Source organism: Rhinolophus ferrumequinum, chromosome 17 (genome assembly GCF_004115265.2).
Source record: "Rhinolophus ferrumequinum isolate MPI-CBG mRhiFer1 chromosome 17, mRhiFer1_v1.p, whole genome shotgun sequence".
NCBI classification, from domain to species: Eukaryota; Metazoa; Chordata; class Mammalia; order Chiroptera; family Rhinolophidae; genus Rhinolophus; species Rhinolophus ferrumequinum.
The window spans coordinates 31,324,430-31,341,352 of record NC_046300.1 but is presented as its reverse complement, the minus strand read 5'-3'; the positions used below and the strand labels follow the sequence as shown (position 1 = coordinate 31,341,352).

At 32.6% G+C, this 16,923-nt stretch overlaps 1 protein-coding gene across 2 annotated transcripts in view; it reads left to right on the top strand.

The window, feature by feature from the left end:
* Window positions 1–16,923, top strand: part of CAPN7 (calpain 7) — a 36,061-nt gene that overhangs the window by 13,677 nt on the left and 5,461 nt on the right. Inside the window, exons 7-16 of one of the 2 annotated variants that reach the window (XM_033131762.1) lie at window positions 2,335–2,461; window positions 3,251–3,336; window positions 4,370–4,463; window positions 5,018–5,164; window positions 6,543–6,649; window positions 7,957–8,077; window positions 11,943–12,087; window positions 12,229–12,328; window positions 12,620–12,755; window positions 13,340–13,415. In XM_033131762.1, coding sequence (XP_032987653.1) covers window positions 2,335–2,461; window positions 3,251–3,336; window positions 4,370–4,463; window positions 5,018–5,164; window positions 6,543–6,649; window positions 7,957–8,077; window positions 11,943–12,087; window positions 12,229–12,328; window positions 12,620–12,755; window positions 13,340–13,415 — 1,139 coding nt within the window. The remainder of the gene's footprint in view (window positions 1–2,334; window positions 2,462–3,250; window positions 3,337–4,369; window positions 4,464–5,017; window positions 5,165–6,542; window positions 6,650–7,956; window positions 8,078–11,942; window positions 12,088–12,228; window positions 12,329–12,619; window positions 12,756–13,339; window positions 13,416–16,923) is intronic. The other variant, XM_033131763.1, reaches the window with a different exon arrangement.

Sequence of the window (16,923 nt, the reverse complement as noted above, 5' to 3'; positions counted from 1 at the left end):
TTTATATCTGAGAAGCTTTATAAACATGGATGTTAAGAGCACGGATTCTAGAGCCAAGCTGTCCAGTTTCATGTCCTGTGTGACACTGCACAAGTTTTTAAATCTGCCTCAGGTTTTAAAATAACAGAACCTACTGCATACAGTTACAGTGATCATTGAGTTAATGAAATATAGAGCACTTATAATGGTACTTGTTATATACCAAGCACTATATAATAAGGGTTAACTGTTAGAAAAATAATTATTTCATTAAATTCTAAATTATATTACACAATTTGGCTGTACATTTCAAATGGTGTTAAAATGTTTCTACCCCTTTGACCAGTTTTTTCACTTTAGGGAACCAATTCTAAATAAAGTATTTACAAATGTAGTCAAAGATTTATATGAAAGATATTTACTTATTTATTATAATTATGAAAATATGAATCAATTATTCTGGTATGTTCTTAAATAATTATATGAAAGTAGAGATGTAAACTTCTAGTTCCAATCTTTGTGTAATATGCACAAATTAAGATAAATCGTATTTTAGTGCTCGTACAACAATGTCTGTAAGAAGAATGTTACATAGCCATGAACAATCAAGTTTTCAAGAATTAAATAACAGGAAAATGCTTACAATATAATTGAAACAGTAAAATGTAATACCATGCAAATTGCCTTAATTTAGTCATAGCACTTGTCACCGTTGGAATAATTAAGTTGCATCCAACTGTCTAGCACAATGTCTGGTATATAGGAGGTACTTGGTAAATAACTCATTAAATTTGGAGAAAAATTAAGAATAGATACTAAAATTAACTACTCTAACTGGCAAGATTTTTTTCCTTGTTTTCTAGATTATTGTATGGTGAGAATAATCAAAAGAAAAAGTAACAGTAAACATCTTTAAATTCAAAGATAAAAGACTGATGGGAAAAGGATTCATAATTTATGACTCTGGTAGAAAGATTGAGTGATTGTTAAAATTTTTTTTCTATTCTGGTCATGTATTATAACAATGTTTTTAAATCTTTATAAGAAAAGAAAATTGAATTTGGTAATTTAGTGATCATTTTTGAGAATAAATATTAAGGAATCTTGGATTTATTCTGTATTATGATTCACATGGCAGGTTAGTAATACTAAATAATTAGATTATAGATTTGAATTAACCTTATTTTTTCCCCTCAAAATTTTGTGATGGCTGTCTTTAAATTCTTCTGAATTCACTCAGCTCACCTTCTGTTTATAGTCAGTTTCTGATACTACACAGATACCAAAATGTTACCTACAACACTAATGGTTCTACGAGCTCTATGAGATGATCAACAAAACACTTTGAGAAGTGTTATATACCATATTCTACTCTAAGAGATTTACAATAAACATGGGCTTATTAGAGTGTAGAGATGTACTTCAATGCAAAAACCTATACTTTAACCAGGAGTTTGCAGATCACACCTGACTACAAAACTGTCTTTCTCCTAATATCTGTGAACATTCTTTGAAAACACAATGTTACATTTGTTTCAGTTTGCATATCATATACCTTATATTATCCTAGAAATCTTTTGAAACCCAAAGGTTTGTTGCCCCTTGCTCTAGAAGAGGTGTGAGGAAAGTTAGATGTTTTTTATTTTGTACTATACGTCAATTTTAGAGAAATAATACCCTGTATATTTCCAACACACATTGAGTAGAGGGTAATGGATAAGAACGGTGCATTTGGCACCAGAGACCTGGATTCAAATACCAGTTCTGCCACTTAGTTGTATGACCTTGGCAGGTTATTTAATTACTTGAAGCCTTTTCCAAAAATATTTGCTTTAATAGAATTGTTTTGAGGATTCAGTGAATTATTTATGTAAAATGCTTCAGCATAATACCTGGACTATGGTTATTACTCAATAATTATAATAGCTACTCTTATTAGCCTTGCAGAGAAAAGTTTTTCCAAAACCAACATAAAGCTCTGTACCTTCCTAGATCCTTTTGAATGAATCAGCTTGTATTGTTTATGGTTCCATTTTTGAAACTAAATTTCTCAAATATGGCCATGTGTTAAACTAATATTGTTAAAGTAAGTATAAATGAATTTAGGTTGCTCTTCTGTTTTCCGTTATCTGTGTACTTTTTTTTAATTGAGGAGGATGATCCGATTGACTGGATTCATAGTTAAGTGTAAAGAGCCAGGTTTGACCAGAGAATTATTTTAGGATGACATAAATATAGCTATGATCACTATACCAAAAACAAAAACAAAAATTAGCTAGGAAATTTAATTTTGGTTTTGAGTCACCGTTTAAGATTAATTTTATTATTATTGTTTCTTAATTTTTATTACCTCAGTGATAGATTGGGCAAGCTACCATTATCACCTAAACAAAAAGCTACATTTTCTAAGTGGGTACGCCCAGAAGACCTCACCAACAATCCTACAATGATTTATACTGTGTCAAGTTTCAGCATAAAGCAGGTAAACATTTATTTTGTATAATATTTTTATGAAACCTAACATTTTAGAGTAATTTACATATAAGTTTGAGTTTTTTCTTAGAGTTTTTTATTATACAAATACATGGAAAAATTATTCTGCACACTTTGACTTACACATACTGAGATAATAAAAGTATGAATAATTGTTTTGAGCAATTTTTATATAAACATGTTTATATAAACCTTATTTATTGATACGTGCTTGCAGATGAGAAAGTTGTGAGTCTACATTTCACTTTTGGTAAGAGAATAGGTATAAAAGATAGATATTGGGCTTATTTATAACACTTCAGAGTTGGAACAACAATATGGCTTTATTGCAAACTTTAGTTAGGTCTTGCATTGAAGTCACAAATGTCTTCCATATTAATATAAAAATAATGATCCTGAAAAACTGTGATTCAAGATGCGTATCAATCTTTTGATACGCATGTTCATCTTAATTGGTCATGTTATAATAAACCAACTTTTAAAAATACCTTTAAATATTTTTATCATTAGAAACTGTGATTCAGTATGCTTTTATCCGCATAAGGAATGCATCATCCATATTTAATTATTCTAAATTAAGTTCACTGAAATGCTTTATTTGGTTTTTCTAGAATTTGAACAAAATATGTGTATGTTGGCAGTATGGCATTTCTATTATTTTCCTACTCAAGCAACAGTCAAGATATTTAGTATTAAAAGTCAGGTGCTAGGTGCAATATTGTGGTAATGTTGAAATTACCTGAATGAATAATATATATTCATAAATTCTTATTAACAGACAATAGTATCAGATTGTTCCTTTGTGGCATCACTGGCTATCAGTGCAGCTTATGAAAGACGATTTAATAAGAAGTTGATTACCAGGTAAAATTTTATATTTATCCCTTTAGCCCTTTTCATATAATTCTTTTAACTAGAAATTTAAAACTTAGGCCTTATTGACACAGAAAATGAAGAGGGCATATCCCTCAGAAGATTATGACCCATGTATTAAGCAGACGATTTGTGAATGTGAACAGATTTGCTAAAACAGTCTAAGGACGTATGCACATACAGTTAAGATATATAGAATAAACACGTCTTGAAATAAATGAAATGGTTCAAAGTAAAGTCATGTCATGTTTATAATTGCACTGTCTGGTAGCCCCTAGCCACCTGTGGATGGATATTGAGCACTTAAAATAGCTAGTCTGAATTGAGATGGACTGTGAGTCTAAAATGCATCAGATTTTGAATACTTAGCACAAAAAAATGTAAAATTTTTATGTTAATTGCATGTCAAAATCATATTTTGGAAATGTTGAGTTAAATAAACTATGTTATTAATTTAAAAGTTTTATTGGCTTCACATAATTCATTATAATAATTAAACATCATAATTTTTTCATACAATTTTTCCTGAGTGATTTTTGTTTGTTAAGTCCTGAAAGTACAAAGATTTGCAAGTATCTTACTGGATAATTATGTGGAACTGTATCAGAGTTGTGCTAATTTTATCTCTGTCAGATTTGTAGTTAGTTGCCTCAGTTGTGATTAATTTAAATGGTCTTCTTTTTACTTTTTGGGGCCAGTAGTAGATTACTTAATTGGCTTAAAATATATCTACTTAATAGAAAATTTATTAGAGTATATAATTAAAAACAGCATTTTTCAGAGTATTGTGAAACTTATGCCCTGCTGTATGCTCTCATAAATACTGTCTTTATTTATCTACATTAAAAAAGCACTTTGATTAGGGAGAAATTCTTTTTCTAGGCTTATATAGAAAAAACATTCTCATGGTTATTTTTAATAAAATTGCCAAGACAATAGCATATGTCTAAATAAAATATATCCTGCATAGTAGTTATATTGAATATTAATGTTGGTATTTCAATATTTGTTTTCCTTACAAAAGCATAATTTACCCTCAGAATAAGGATGGTGAGCCAGAGTACAATCCATGTGGAAAATATATGGTAAAACTTCACCTCAATGGTGTCCCAAGAAAGGTGAATAATGTCTTTTCCCACCCCAAACCTCTCTCTCTCCCTTCCCCACCTTTGCATCTTAAGTAAAATCATTAAGAAATGCTACTTGTGTAAACATTTACATGTAAACATTTAAACATTTGTTGATTTTGAGTTTTTGATATTATACATATTACTAACAGTAATGTGTTAATAATTAAAAATAAAAACCATGACAAGTATAAAAATTTTTTTTAAATGGTTTTGGGAAAATTTATAGAATGTTCCAAAAAGTAATTATTTTAGATATAATGTATATTTCTAGAATACTTAATAATTTTGATGGTAGAGTCATAACATTTAACCATTTGACTCAAGGTTAACACCTGACAGGGAGATTAATTTGTAACTAGAATTAAGAGATCATGTAATGTTTTAAAACTGATTAGATTCTAGAAATAGGAAACTCTCATTACCTTAATAATAGGCGTATTATGCCTTTCATTTTACCAGTATGAAAGGTTTTTTTTTTCTTGATAGAAAAGATTTTAAGATATTTTGTACCACCTAAGAAAATTAATGTTATCTTTCTCCAGGTGATAATTGATGACCAATTACCTGTTGATCATAAGGGAGAATTACTCTGTTCTTATTCTAACAACAAAAGTGAATTATGGGTTTCTCTCATTGAAAAAGCATACATGAAAGTCATGGGAGGATATGATTTCCCAGGATCCAATTCAGTAAGTAATAGGATGATCCAGACACAGACTTATGCTATCTAATATGACTATTTTAAATATGAAAAATTATAGATGATATTTTTGTTTGAAGGAAAAGAAAACAGATTATCAATCTCTGAAAAATGTTGATCTTATGATGGGAGTACATTTTTTTTTTATAAGGTTAGCACATTGTACAGTAAGTCCTCACCTAATGTCTTCCGTAGGTTCTGCAACTTTAAGCAAAATGACATAATGAAACCAATTTTACTACAGGCTAATTGATATAAACAAGAGTTTAGTTTCTATGGCAGCTAATCAACATTATAAAGAAACTACGTTATCCGAGGACCTACTATGTAGATTTGGTATTCAGGAAAGCCTAAAATGTATGTGTCTGCTATTATGTTGGGATACAGGCCATTTAAACATGTACCTTTCCAAAAATCCTCTTCAGATCAAAGGGATGTGTCATATTGTCATCTTACATGTATTTTTTGATTGGTAAATTCAGGTTCAAGGAGTTTTTTTGTGTGTTTTTTTCCCAACCTTAACATAACCTGTAAAATCGAGATGCATGCCAATGTCCTTTAGTTGTATGAGTTAAACCAGATATTAGATTAGCGTGACTGAATTGTGACGCTAACCAGCCTGTGGCCTTAGAAAAGGTATTTAACCTTTCTTAGCCTCTTTGCTTGCCTGTAATATGAGAATAATATCCACCTGTCAGAGTTGTGAAGATTAAATGATGTAATATATGCAAATCGCCCGTCATTCATATCTGACTAATTTCCTTGCCTAGTACCCAGCCTCCTCCATTGTTCTGGTTCTAATAATGCTAGTCAGAGAATGCCTAGGTCAGAGTTAAATGCAATAGGATGTTAAAATTTCTTCCCAGCCTACATGCTCAATGGTTCTATCCTGCAAATATTTTTAGTTTAGCTTTGTAATCTATCACCTGTTAATTTACCCAGTGCAGCTGAGAGAAAGAATGAGAATATATGTAAAACATTAGGAAAGTAACTATCGTTTTGTAAAAAGTCACGAAATAGTGTGTGACTATCATCATCGTCATCATTAAAGCAGTTTTTTTCTGTTACATGTTTTGAGTTTTCATCATATTTATTCATAAAACAATTCTGTTATATTCAGCAAAAGCAGCAAAGTTATATTCAGCAAAAGCAGCAAAGATTAAGGAAAAGATAAGTTTGTGCTTAAATCCAGGTGGTAATTTGAGTTAAATAAGAAGTTTATTACTGGTAGAAAACAACTTACTATGTCCTGGTTTATTCTTATCAAAATCATTATACCAAATCCATGAGATTTAATAGTACCCTGGGGATGTATTTAAGAGCTTGAAAAAAAATGTTGACCGTCCTGAAATGTGTTTATGTTGCAGAATATTGATCTTCATGCACTGACTGGGTGGATACCAGAAAGGATTGCAATGCATTCAGATAGTCAAACTTTCAGTAAGGATAATTCATTCAGAATGCTTTATCAAAGGTAAAGTTTTCGTTTTCTTTTTCTTTTTTTTTTTTTTGTCTACTGAAAGAGGCTATTTCAAAAACTTCATGTCTTATTTAGAATAGATATTTCAGAGGCTGTCATTTTCAGTTATTCAGTTATTAGGAAAATTGATTTTTTAAAAGGCTCCACTTTATGTACTTACTACCGTTGGCCTTTAATTATCCTCACTGATGGATATATAGTTAATCCAAATTATAGATAATCTAAAACATTTGAATCTGTGACGTGATATGGAAAAATTATTTTGTACTTCCTTAGTACTTACCAATTTGAGGTAAGGTGAGAAAAGAGAAGTCTGAGAACATAAAGAGGAAGGTAACTTAAGCCTTAAATGGATAATTTACATATAGGTGGGGGAGTGGCTGTTAGCTTCTAGTTTATTTCACACTCTTTTTTTTTTTTAATTGGAGAATATTGGGGAACAGTGTGTCCTTCCAGGACCCATCAGCTCCAAGTCAAGCCATTGTTTTCAATCTAGTTGTGTATCGTGCAGCTCACTGGCCCATCTAGGAATCGAACCAGCGACCTTGGTGTTATGAGCACTATGCTCTAACCAACTGAGCCAACCAGCTGCCCTATTTTGCATACTCTTAAGGCAGTGGATGGATACAGCCCCCTTTACTTCAAAAAGCATTGTTAACCTGTAGGGACCGGAAAATTGTCTATACAGTACTGTGGTTCCCTGAAAATAAGACCTAGCCGGACAATCAGCTCTAATGCGTCGTTTGGAGCAAGAATTAATATGTCTTATATTAATTAATATTAATAATTAAAAATAAATATGAGTCTTAAAAATTAATGAGTCTTATATTAATTAATATTAATAATTAAAAATTAATATGAGTCTTAAAAATTAATATAAGAGTCTTATATTAATTTTTGTTCCAAAAGATGCATTAGAGCTGATTGTCCGGCTAGGTCTTATTTTCGGGGAACCAGGGTACTACACATTCATTAGTGAAACTAGAAAACTCAATCATTTGATAAAATGATATTGCTTTGGGGAAGGGCATATTGGCATTTCACATGTTCATCTTTATTTGTAAATCATTTGAAAATTTAGCATTTGCTTTCTCCCTTCATTGATAGGGATAAATTATCTGATGTGCTGTGAAATACAAATATACTTATTGAAAGTTCTTCCGGGAGTGTAGGAATAGCTTAATTTAGAAAAGATTCCAGATTTGTGGAAATTTTCATGTGGACTATTAAAGAAAAGATGGTATGATCTGAGATTACAAATGTGTTTTCCTTCAATTGTTTGTCCTTTGGGATGATTCCAGGTTTCACAAAGGGGATGTCCTCATCACCGCATCAACTGGAATGATGACTGAGGCTGAAGGAGAGAAATGGGGTCTGGTTCCCACACATGCATATGCTGTTTTGGACATTAGAGAATTCAAGGTTTTGCCTAAAAGTTTTTTCTCGTGTTCTTCTTGTTAATAAGACATTGCGAGGATCCCAAATGATATATTAGACTTCTGAATACTGACAAATTAAGGATTAGGTGAAGTTTGAAAATCATTCTACCTGTTAAATTTAACAACTTGACCTCTCTACCATTGGGAATTATGAAATAAAAAGATGGGAATTGTAAAGACAGTGACAGCATAGACATTGATTGCAGAACAGAAATACTATGTGCATCTTTCTCTTTTCCATAAAAGTAGCAAGAGTTGAGGTGAATACACAGCCCTCAAGATTCGGGGCTGCATGTTGGTGTTGGGAGTTAATCACAATGTTAGGTTCTAGAGCATAGTAGACATTCAGTAAATACTGTGAAAAGACATACATACATACATACATACATACATACATAAGATACCTATGAATAAGAAACATGCCAGTGGGTTTGTGTTTCTCTTCCAAGCAGCCCTTGCATGCCATCTGGCCTTTCAGACCCTTTCTCTGTGCTCAGATGTTGGGATGGTTGACTTCATTCCTTCTCAGGTTATTGATTATATTTAACTGAAAAATGGATCTGTTCTCTGGATTAGAAGATACAAAGATTGTGTTGAGAAAGGACTCTTTTTTCCCTAATGGTATGATACCTAAGCTGCCTACTCACTGGGAAGCTTTAACTAGCAGTGTCTTTCAATTTCCTGCTTTAACTTCTAAAAAGAAGTAGTGATCAATCAGCAATAATGGGATGCCACTGTGTATTAGAGTTTCTTCTGTGGCATATGGAATTATATGAATTATGAAGGCAGTAGGGACCTGCTGAAACATTTAAAAATTTATAGCCTCAAGGCCTTCTAAATCAGCCAGTCATTGTTGCACCCTCCCCCCACCAGCCATACTGTGTAGAATTGTGTCTTCTTTTAAAATGGCATGAAAGTTGACTACTTAAAAAATATGAAAGTTTATGTGAAATTGAGCTGAGAGGTTTGTGTTTTAGAAAGTAATTTGCCATAAACAATCAAAACATTGGGAATAACAGTTACTATTATTTAGTACTATGTATATAATTTTATTGTTAGAACATCCTTTGTGGTAGGTCTTAATAGGTGACCAGTATTAAGGCAGAAGATTTAAATTTAGATAATGAAACAGTTAACATGAAAATAAGCTTGAATTGGAGGAAGATTTCTCTGAATACTATATCATTTCCTTTGAATAATATGACTATTTGTTCTGATTGTGCAAAGGAAACTAGACAAATAACATTTTTATGAGAAAAATACACACTTGTGGTTTGATGTGAAACCAAAATATTAAAAAATTGCTTAATGCCAGTGAAGTAAGAATTTCAAATAACAGCTTTTTTAGTAAAAGATCAGTAGCGTTATTCACACACTATCAGTTCCACGTGGCAATTATTCTGTAAGGATTAAGGCATTTTAGAACATGTGTAGATGGAGGAAACTGTGGCCTGGTAACAGGTATTTCACTGTGATAAGGGTCATGTTCACTTGGTGATTCTGTGCAAGTTACTCACCCAGCTTGAGGAGACATCTCACACTGTGGAGTTGCCCCCAATTTCCTTTTGTTTACATGAACTTTTTGCGGTCACGGTTGATCTTTAACTAAAAGCTTCTTTAGATGTGTTAAAATTTATGGGGGTTTTCTCCAGTATTTTTTATGGAGTATCTATCTGTAGAGTTTTCTGGGTTCATCATTTTTATGTTATTTTTCTTGTCTATTTTGAGATATTTCATTAGTTTTGATTTCTATTTTAAAATGTTTCCATATTTATTTCATTCAGGCATTTATCTCTAGAATCTTTTTTGTGCAGCTAAGCCTCATCTTTAACTAAAGCTACTCCCAATCTTCTGTCATTCATCACTTTCTTCACTTAATAAGATTTTCTTATTAATACTTGCATGAAAGTATTATCCTTTTTGACTGCTAATCTTTTGCATGTTCTAAGATCTTCATTTTAGTCTCAATCCTTATTTGGGTTTTTTTTTTTTTTTTTTTTTTTTGTCTTCTCCTTGAGGTGATGTTCCATAGTCTACTGTGAAGGTACATCTCAGTTTCAGGCTGCTGTTTCTAAGCCCAGACATATCTTACCAATGGATTTCTGAATCTGTCCAAGGCTTTTCCTTTTCTGCCACTTGGAAATTACTTTGGAAGTGGGATGTTTTATTATAAACCAGATTTTTTTTTTTTAGTTTTCTAGCATTTCTTGCCCTATTCAAGGCCCTCTGAATTGCTGGTTCTCTATCCAGACAAAACCTACAGCCATATCTCAGTATCCTTAAAAGTCAGTGATGCCTGGGACCTACCTCTGAAAAGTTTAGTAGTAATTTCCTCTCCTTTATATTTCTTTTTTAAGAAGTGAGAGAGTCCTGAAATAGGCAGATTTTCTGCTCATGTAGAACTAGGTTATATAAACAAGGAATTAGAGTTCTGTGTCTGTTGGTTGATGTGTGGTAGGGGCAGGAATGAGGCACAAATGGTATAGAAGAAATTGAGAAAATAAATTATTAATGAAGATTCTAGGGAATATAATTCGAGATAAATGAGTCTTGCTTATGTCCAGAAATCACATTATCCCAGGCCAAGATTTGCCACATTTAAAATACCGAAGGATTTTTTTTTAAGTTTCCAAAACAGTTTGATTTATGACATCATTAGAAAAAGGATACCATTTCCTAGGTTGACTGCTTGAAATAAGACAGATACTTTTGAATTTACACTCTTGTTTTTCTGAATCAGTGTAATCGATTCTATAGACACACCTGGTATTTATTGAGCACTTACCATAACCTTAACACTCTTTTCCATAAACTCGATGACCGCTGAAAAAGTTTAATAGGGTTACCATCTCAGGGAGTTTACCATCTTATTTGAGAGATAAGATTCCTACATTTCCATGAGTAGGAAACAATAGAGGATATTATTTGTTTTAAATTAGTGTAATATGGATTGTTAGCACTCTAAAATTTAGAGGAGAGGTAGTTATTAAAAAAAGGAAATTACTGAATACTACATATTTTACATGTTACTTCATTTAATCTCCACAAGTCTTCTAGGAGACATTATAATCTTCATTTTACTACATATGAATAAACAAATGCTCAAAGAGGGTAAATGACGAAATCAAAGTGCCCTTAGAGCTGATAAGTAGCAGAGCTGGAATTTGGTCCCATTTAATTCAAAGTCCATGTTCTTTTTTCTTCACTGCTTCCATCTTCACAGAGACAATCAGTGGAGGAAAAAGCTAAAGAGGATCTGAAAGGAAGGGTAGTTAAAAAGAGATCAGAGAGGGCCTTCCAGGAAAGGGAAACAGCATGAGCAAATGCCTTTAGAGGTGAAATAGAATAAGGATTGTTTATGGGATTGTGAGAGGAAAGACTAGATTAGAGGCAAAGATAACACGGAGTGTGAGTGCTGAAAATACTGGAGCCAGAGTAGAGCAGGCTCTAAAAGGACAGAAAGTAACTGATACTCTAAAGGAGCACTGCCCAGTAGGACTTCCTACGTGACAGAAACATTCTCTGCTGTGCAGTGCATAGCTACTAGCTACATGTGGTTCTTGAGCACTTGAAATGTGGCTAGTGTGACTAAGGAAATTATTTTTAAATTTTATTTTAAATAACCACATGTGGTTAGTGACTAGCGTATGGCTAGCATAGCTCTATGGATAGACAGGCATTTATAGTTTTTGATCAGGTATGTGACATGGTGACAGTGTTAGAGAGCATTAATTTCAAATTGATTTGGCGGGGAAAGAACTGAAAAGTATTCAGAGAATCATATAACTAATAAAAATGTGGTTAAAACTGTGTCGCAACTTCATTGTTTTGTGGGGTTTTTTTAATAGGGGCTGCGATTTATCCAGTTGAAAAATCCTTGGAGCCATTTACGTTGGAAAGGAAGATACAGTGAAAATGATGTGAAAAACTGGACCCCAGAGTTACAAAAATATTTAAACTTTGATCCTCGAACAGCTCAAAAAATAGACAATGGTAAATATATCTTTTTGTAATTTTAATACCATTTGATCTTTAAATAAATAACAGGCTTTAATAATGTGAAATATGTTTAACTGACTTAAATCATTTATCATTAAGATATTTTTTAGATTAACAAAGACATCTAATTTTCAGGAATATTTTGGATTTCATGGGATGATCTCTGCCAGTATTATGATGTGATTTATTTGAGTTGGAATCCAAGTCTTTTTAAAGAATCAACATGTATTCACAGGTAACTTTTTTGTACATTTCAGAATATGTTTTATAATAGTCTCCACTTTTTTCATTTAAAATGAAATTACTAATTTAGGAAGACTGGTATGTTCTGTTTTGGTCATACCCATGACTATCATATAGTAGTTATTTTCTTTAATGCTGCTTGGTTATGCCAAAAAAATTTTAAATAATAAAACAAGAAGACCTAATAACTTCATTATATCTGAAACAACACTTTAAAATAGTAATATATTTTAGCTCTGTGAGAAATTTAATTACTTCCTTCTTTGTTGACTTTATCTTTTAGTACTTGGGATGCTAAACAAGGACCTGTGAAAGATGCCTATAGCCTGGCCAACAATCCCCAGTACAAATTGGAGGTGCAGTGTCCACAAGGGGGCGCTGCAATTTGGGTTTTGCTTAGTAGACACATAACAGACAAGGTACTGATAGGCTTCTTAATGATATTCCATAGAGGAACTCTGAAATATAATTAGACCATTGTGAATAAGATATGTAATTTGATCACCAGCCAGCAGTTTCATTTATACAGGTGGCTTGAAAATAGTATTCTTAGATAAATGAATATTTCCCTCTAAGGAAATTTATAATTTATAGTCATATACTTAGATGTCTTATTCAAAAATCATCTCTGAAGAAAAACATGAGGGAGTTTATGCTTCTTAGTGAGGGTTTACATGTTGATTATAAACGCTTTAGTTCTTAAGAATATTAACATTAAGATAATGCTAAAAGAGGTTTGGCAATTTTGACTCATGAGGCCTGATTCTGTGAAGGGTAACCATAATTTTAATAGCTTCAGAGTCTTTTTAAATATTTCTTCATACAATATGGTCAACCTATTGAAATGACAGTTTAATCCAGAAAAAAAATGTTTTTAATAGCACTAAGTAGCTGAGATAAATGCTCTTAAAATTAGAATTTTTTTTTTATCCACTTAAGAGCATTTTTTTAATCCACTTAAGAGCCCATTTTCCTAACCACATTGGATTCTTTGTGCTTTTAGGATGATTTTGCAAATAATCGAGAATTTATCACAATGGTTGTATACAAGACTGATGGGAAAAAAGTGTATTACCCAGGTATGTTCAGTAGGCAAACATTCACACAGACGTTAAAATTTTGTTTACATGATTAAGTTAAAAATGACAAATTTCATTTAGATAGTATACAGAAATTAATAATTATGCTGCTAGACTAATAGAAGCCACTCCGGCAGCTAGGTGGGTATTTATGCTACTTACCTGTTTTGATTTGTTTTTGATAAAGACCTCAGGAATTTAGGATTTCTCCATTCGTACACATTGCTGTCAGTTTTATTTCTAAAACTTAAATCGTATCTTTTTTCACTGATCAAAAATCCCAAGCTCTTCACCATGGTGTATAAGGCTTTTATATTATGGCCTTAACTTGCCTGTCCCCCTTTATCTCATGCCCCTCTTTTCACAGTACCCTCAGTGAGATACTGGCTACTTCTGAATACATCACGCCCTTGTTGCCATTCTTTTTGCTATTTCTTCTGCAAAGAATCTCCTCCTTGCCTTCTGCCCACAGTCCTTTTAACTCTATTCTGCATAATGAACATAATTAAGACCAGCTTATGTGTTATTTCCTTTGTGATAACCTTTCTGCCAGGCAAAGTGAATCTTTCCATCTGCAGGGCTTCTGAAGCATTTAACGTATAGTATTAAAATCATTTTGTTTTCACCTTCAAAAAAATTTATATCACCTACTACGTGATAGGAACTGTTTATATTGTTGGGGAGACAGATAATAAGCAAAAAAAAAAATAGTAATACATGTGTGTGAATAAATAAATAGGGTCATGTGTTAGTGACTGGTTGCTTGCTTTGTTTGGGTGGCCATGGGAGGATTCTTTGAGAGGCATAAGAGGAACTCTGAATGATAAAAAATTGAGTCATGCAAAGAAATAGAGGAAAAAGCATTACAGGCTGAGGGAACAGCAAGTGCAAGGACTCTAAAATGGAAAAAAGGTTTTTTTTTTCAGATCTGAAAAAAGGCCAGTAGGCCTGGGGAAGTGTGATATCAGAAGAGGTCAGAAAGGTATTCAGGCTTAGGTCACATGAGTTTCTGTGAGCCACATGATTCTAAGTGTGATGGGAAATCTTTGGAGGGTCTTGAACAGGAAAATGACATGACCTGATTTTTTTTAAAAGAACATTCTTTGTAGAATATATTAGAGGGGACAAAAAAATGGAATTAGAGAAACCAGTTAGGCGATTTTATGAGAAATGGTGGTTTGAACTTCAGGTAGTAGAAGTGGAGGTAAGGAGGAGTGGACAAATTTCGGTAGGGTTGTCAGGACTTGTTGAGTTGATGTAGGGGACAAAAGAGTTATCAAGAATGATTCCTATTAGCTTGAGCAATAGAAAGCTGTAGCATCTCCTGAGATGGTTAAGTGTTGATGGGGTGGGCAGGAAGCAGATTTGTTGTGGACTAAATTAAAAGTTAATTTTTGGTTTTGTTAATATGAGATACACTATTAGATGTCCAAGTGAAGATGTTGAGTAGGCAGTTGGACTTCTGAGTAAAATTCTGGGATAGATTAGGACTGTAGGTATAGACTGAAGAATAAGGGGCATATAGGTGGCATTTGAAGATAGCACTGTATAAATCATCTATGGAGAGAGTTGTAGGCACAGAGATGAACATCCAGGATCTGACCCTTGAACTCTGACATCCTAAGGTTAAGCAGAAGAAAAGTTACCACAAAAGAATTTGAACAGAGTACCTGATTAAATACAGAGTAAGGTTTCACAAAACCCAAGGGAAGAAAATATTTCATGAGGGAAGGAATGGACAACTGCACCTATTGCTATTTTAGAGGTCACGTAAGATTAGGTTAGAGAAGGGACCATTGGACTTAGCATCCTGGCCATCATTGTTGACCTTGACAGGAACCGAGTTGGCAGAGAGGTGGGCTAGAAGCCAGTTGGAGTGGTTTGAGAAGACTGAAGTAAGGAAGCAATTATTGACAGTTCTTTCAAGTAGTCTGTGCAAAGAAATGGGCAGAGATGGGGGAGATAGGATGAAAAGTGGTTTTGTTGAGTTTTGCTTTGCTTTATCGTAGGAAATCATGGCATTTTTCCCCGTTACACTGTGTGGAGGGCAGGCACTGATTCTTAGCAGTCAGTATCCTTAGGTATTCGGGCATGGGCATGACACATAGTAGATCCAAGGATAAATGTTGGGTTAACCCAGCCAAATTTTCCATTTTCACATGTTGGTCATTATACAACCAAAAAGGCACAAAAGTTGTGAATATATTCCTATCATTAAGTTGTTACATGGCTTTTGAATTTTAAATATGTTACTCTGTTTACTTGGAATTTTTTTTTTTAATGCTCTGTCTTTATTTAACACAGTGATTTTGCCTTTGCAAGGTACTTTCTGGTTTGTAGTTTTATTTTCATCACAGCACTCTGAGATAAATAGAATAGGCCTTATTTTTGTTCCCCATTTAACAGAAGAGTAAACTGAGACATAGAAATGTTAAAAAGATCATAACATTTCTTTATTCTTTATAACATTTAACATAAATGTTAAAAAGATCTTGTCCAAGATCATAAATATGCCTATTCTTTTTCTCTTCACACTAGATTACACACCTCTAAGCATTAGAGACGTGTTAGCTGTTTGAGGTACTAAAATGTTTTCCTAACAGATTACATTATAAATAATCAGTGTTCCTAAATAAGCCAAGAGATACAGCATTGATCTTAAATGACATGGTGATTGACATGCATGTGATAATTTATTATGTCAGCTTTGATTGATGAAACTAACATATCAGGCAGCATTGTTTGTAAAAGCAAAATATTGGAAATAATCTGAATATCCAGATTGTCTGGATAACTAGATGGGAGGGATAGATAAAATGTGTTATGTTCATACAGTAGAATATTATACAGGCAGTTTTAAAAGGAATAAACCAAGTCTATGTAGAACAACATGAATCTCAAAAAAACATGTTGAGTAAAAAGTGAAAGATAAAAAACAAGACATATACAATCCTGTTTTTAGATATATGCTCACAGAAATAAATTTACCCATTAATTCTTTTTTAGGGATGTATGTGTGTTAAAGCCTGAAAAGATGTTCATCAAATCCATCAGAGTGGAACAGAATAAGACTAAGGGTGGTAGTTAAAAGGGACTTAATTTTATAAAGAAACTAGCATGGCAAAAAAAAAAAAAAATGTTAATTCTGAGTGGTGGAAAATACAGATGAGTTTTTATGTACTTCTTTGTATCTTTTTAAAAATTTCTTCAAAAGGAAAAAAGAAGCTAATCGTGACTTTAAAATTTTCTACTGGAGGAAAAAATACAGCATAGGGCAGATAGCAGGGATTATCTTATATCTCATTGAATGCATTCTAAAGATTGCTTTTGCTTATTAGAAATTGTTTTATTTAAAGTTTTATTGCTTCTCGGTCTTTTGGCTAAGATCAAGTGTAAAGTTTTAAATTGTTTAATTGTAAAGTTTTTAATTAAAATTCTAATTCTTTAGTACTATTATATTTGAAGATAGACTCAATTAAGGGGCTATCCATCCATTTAATTATTTTTC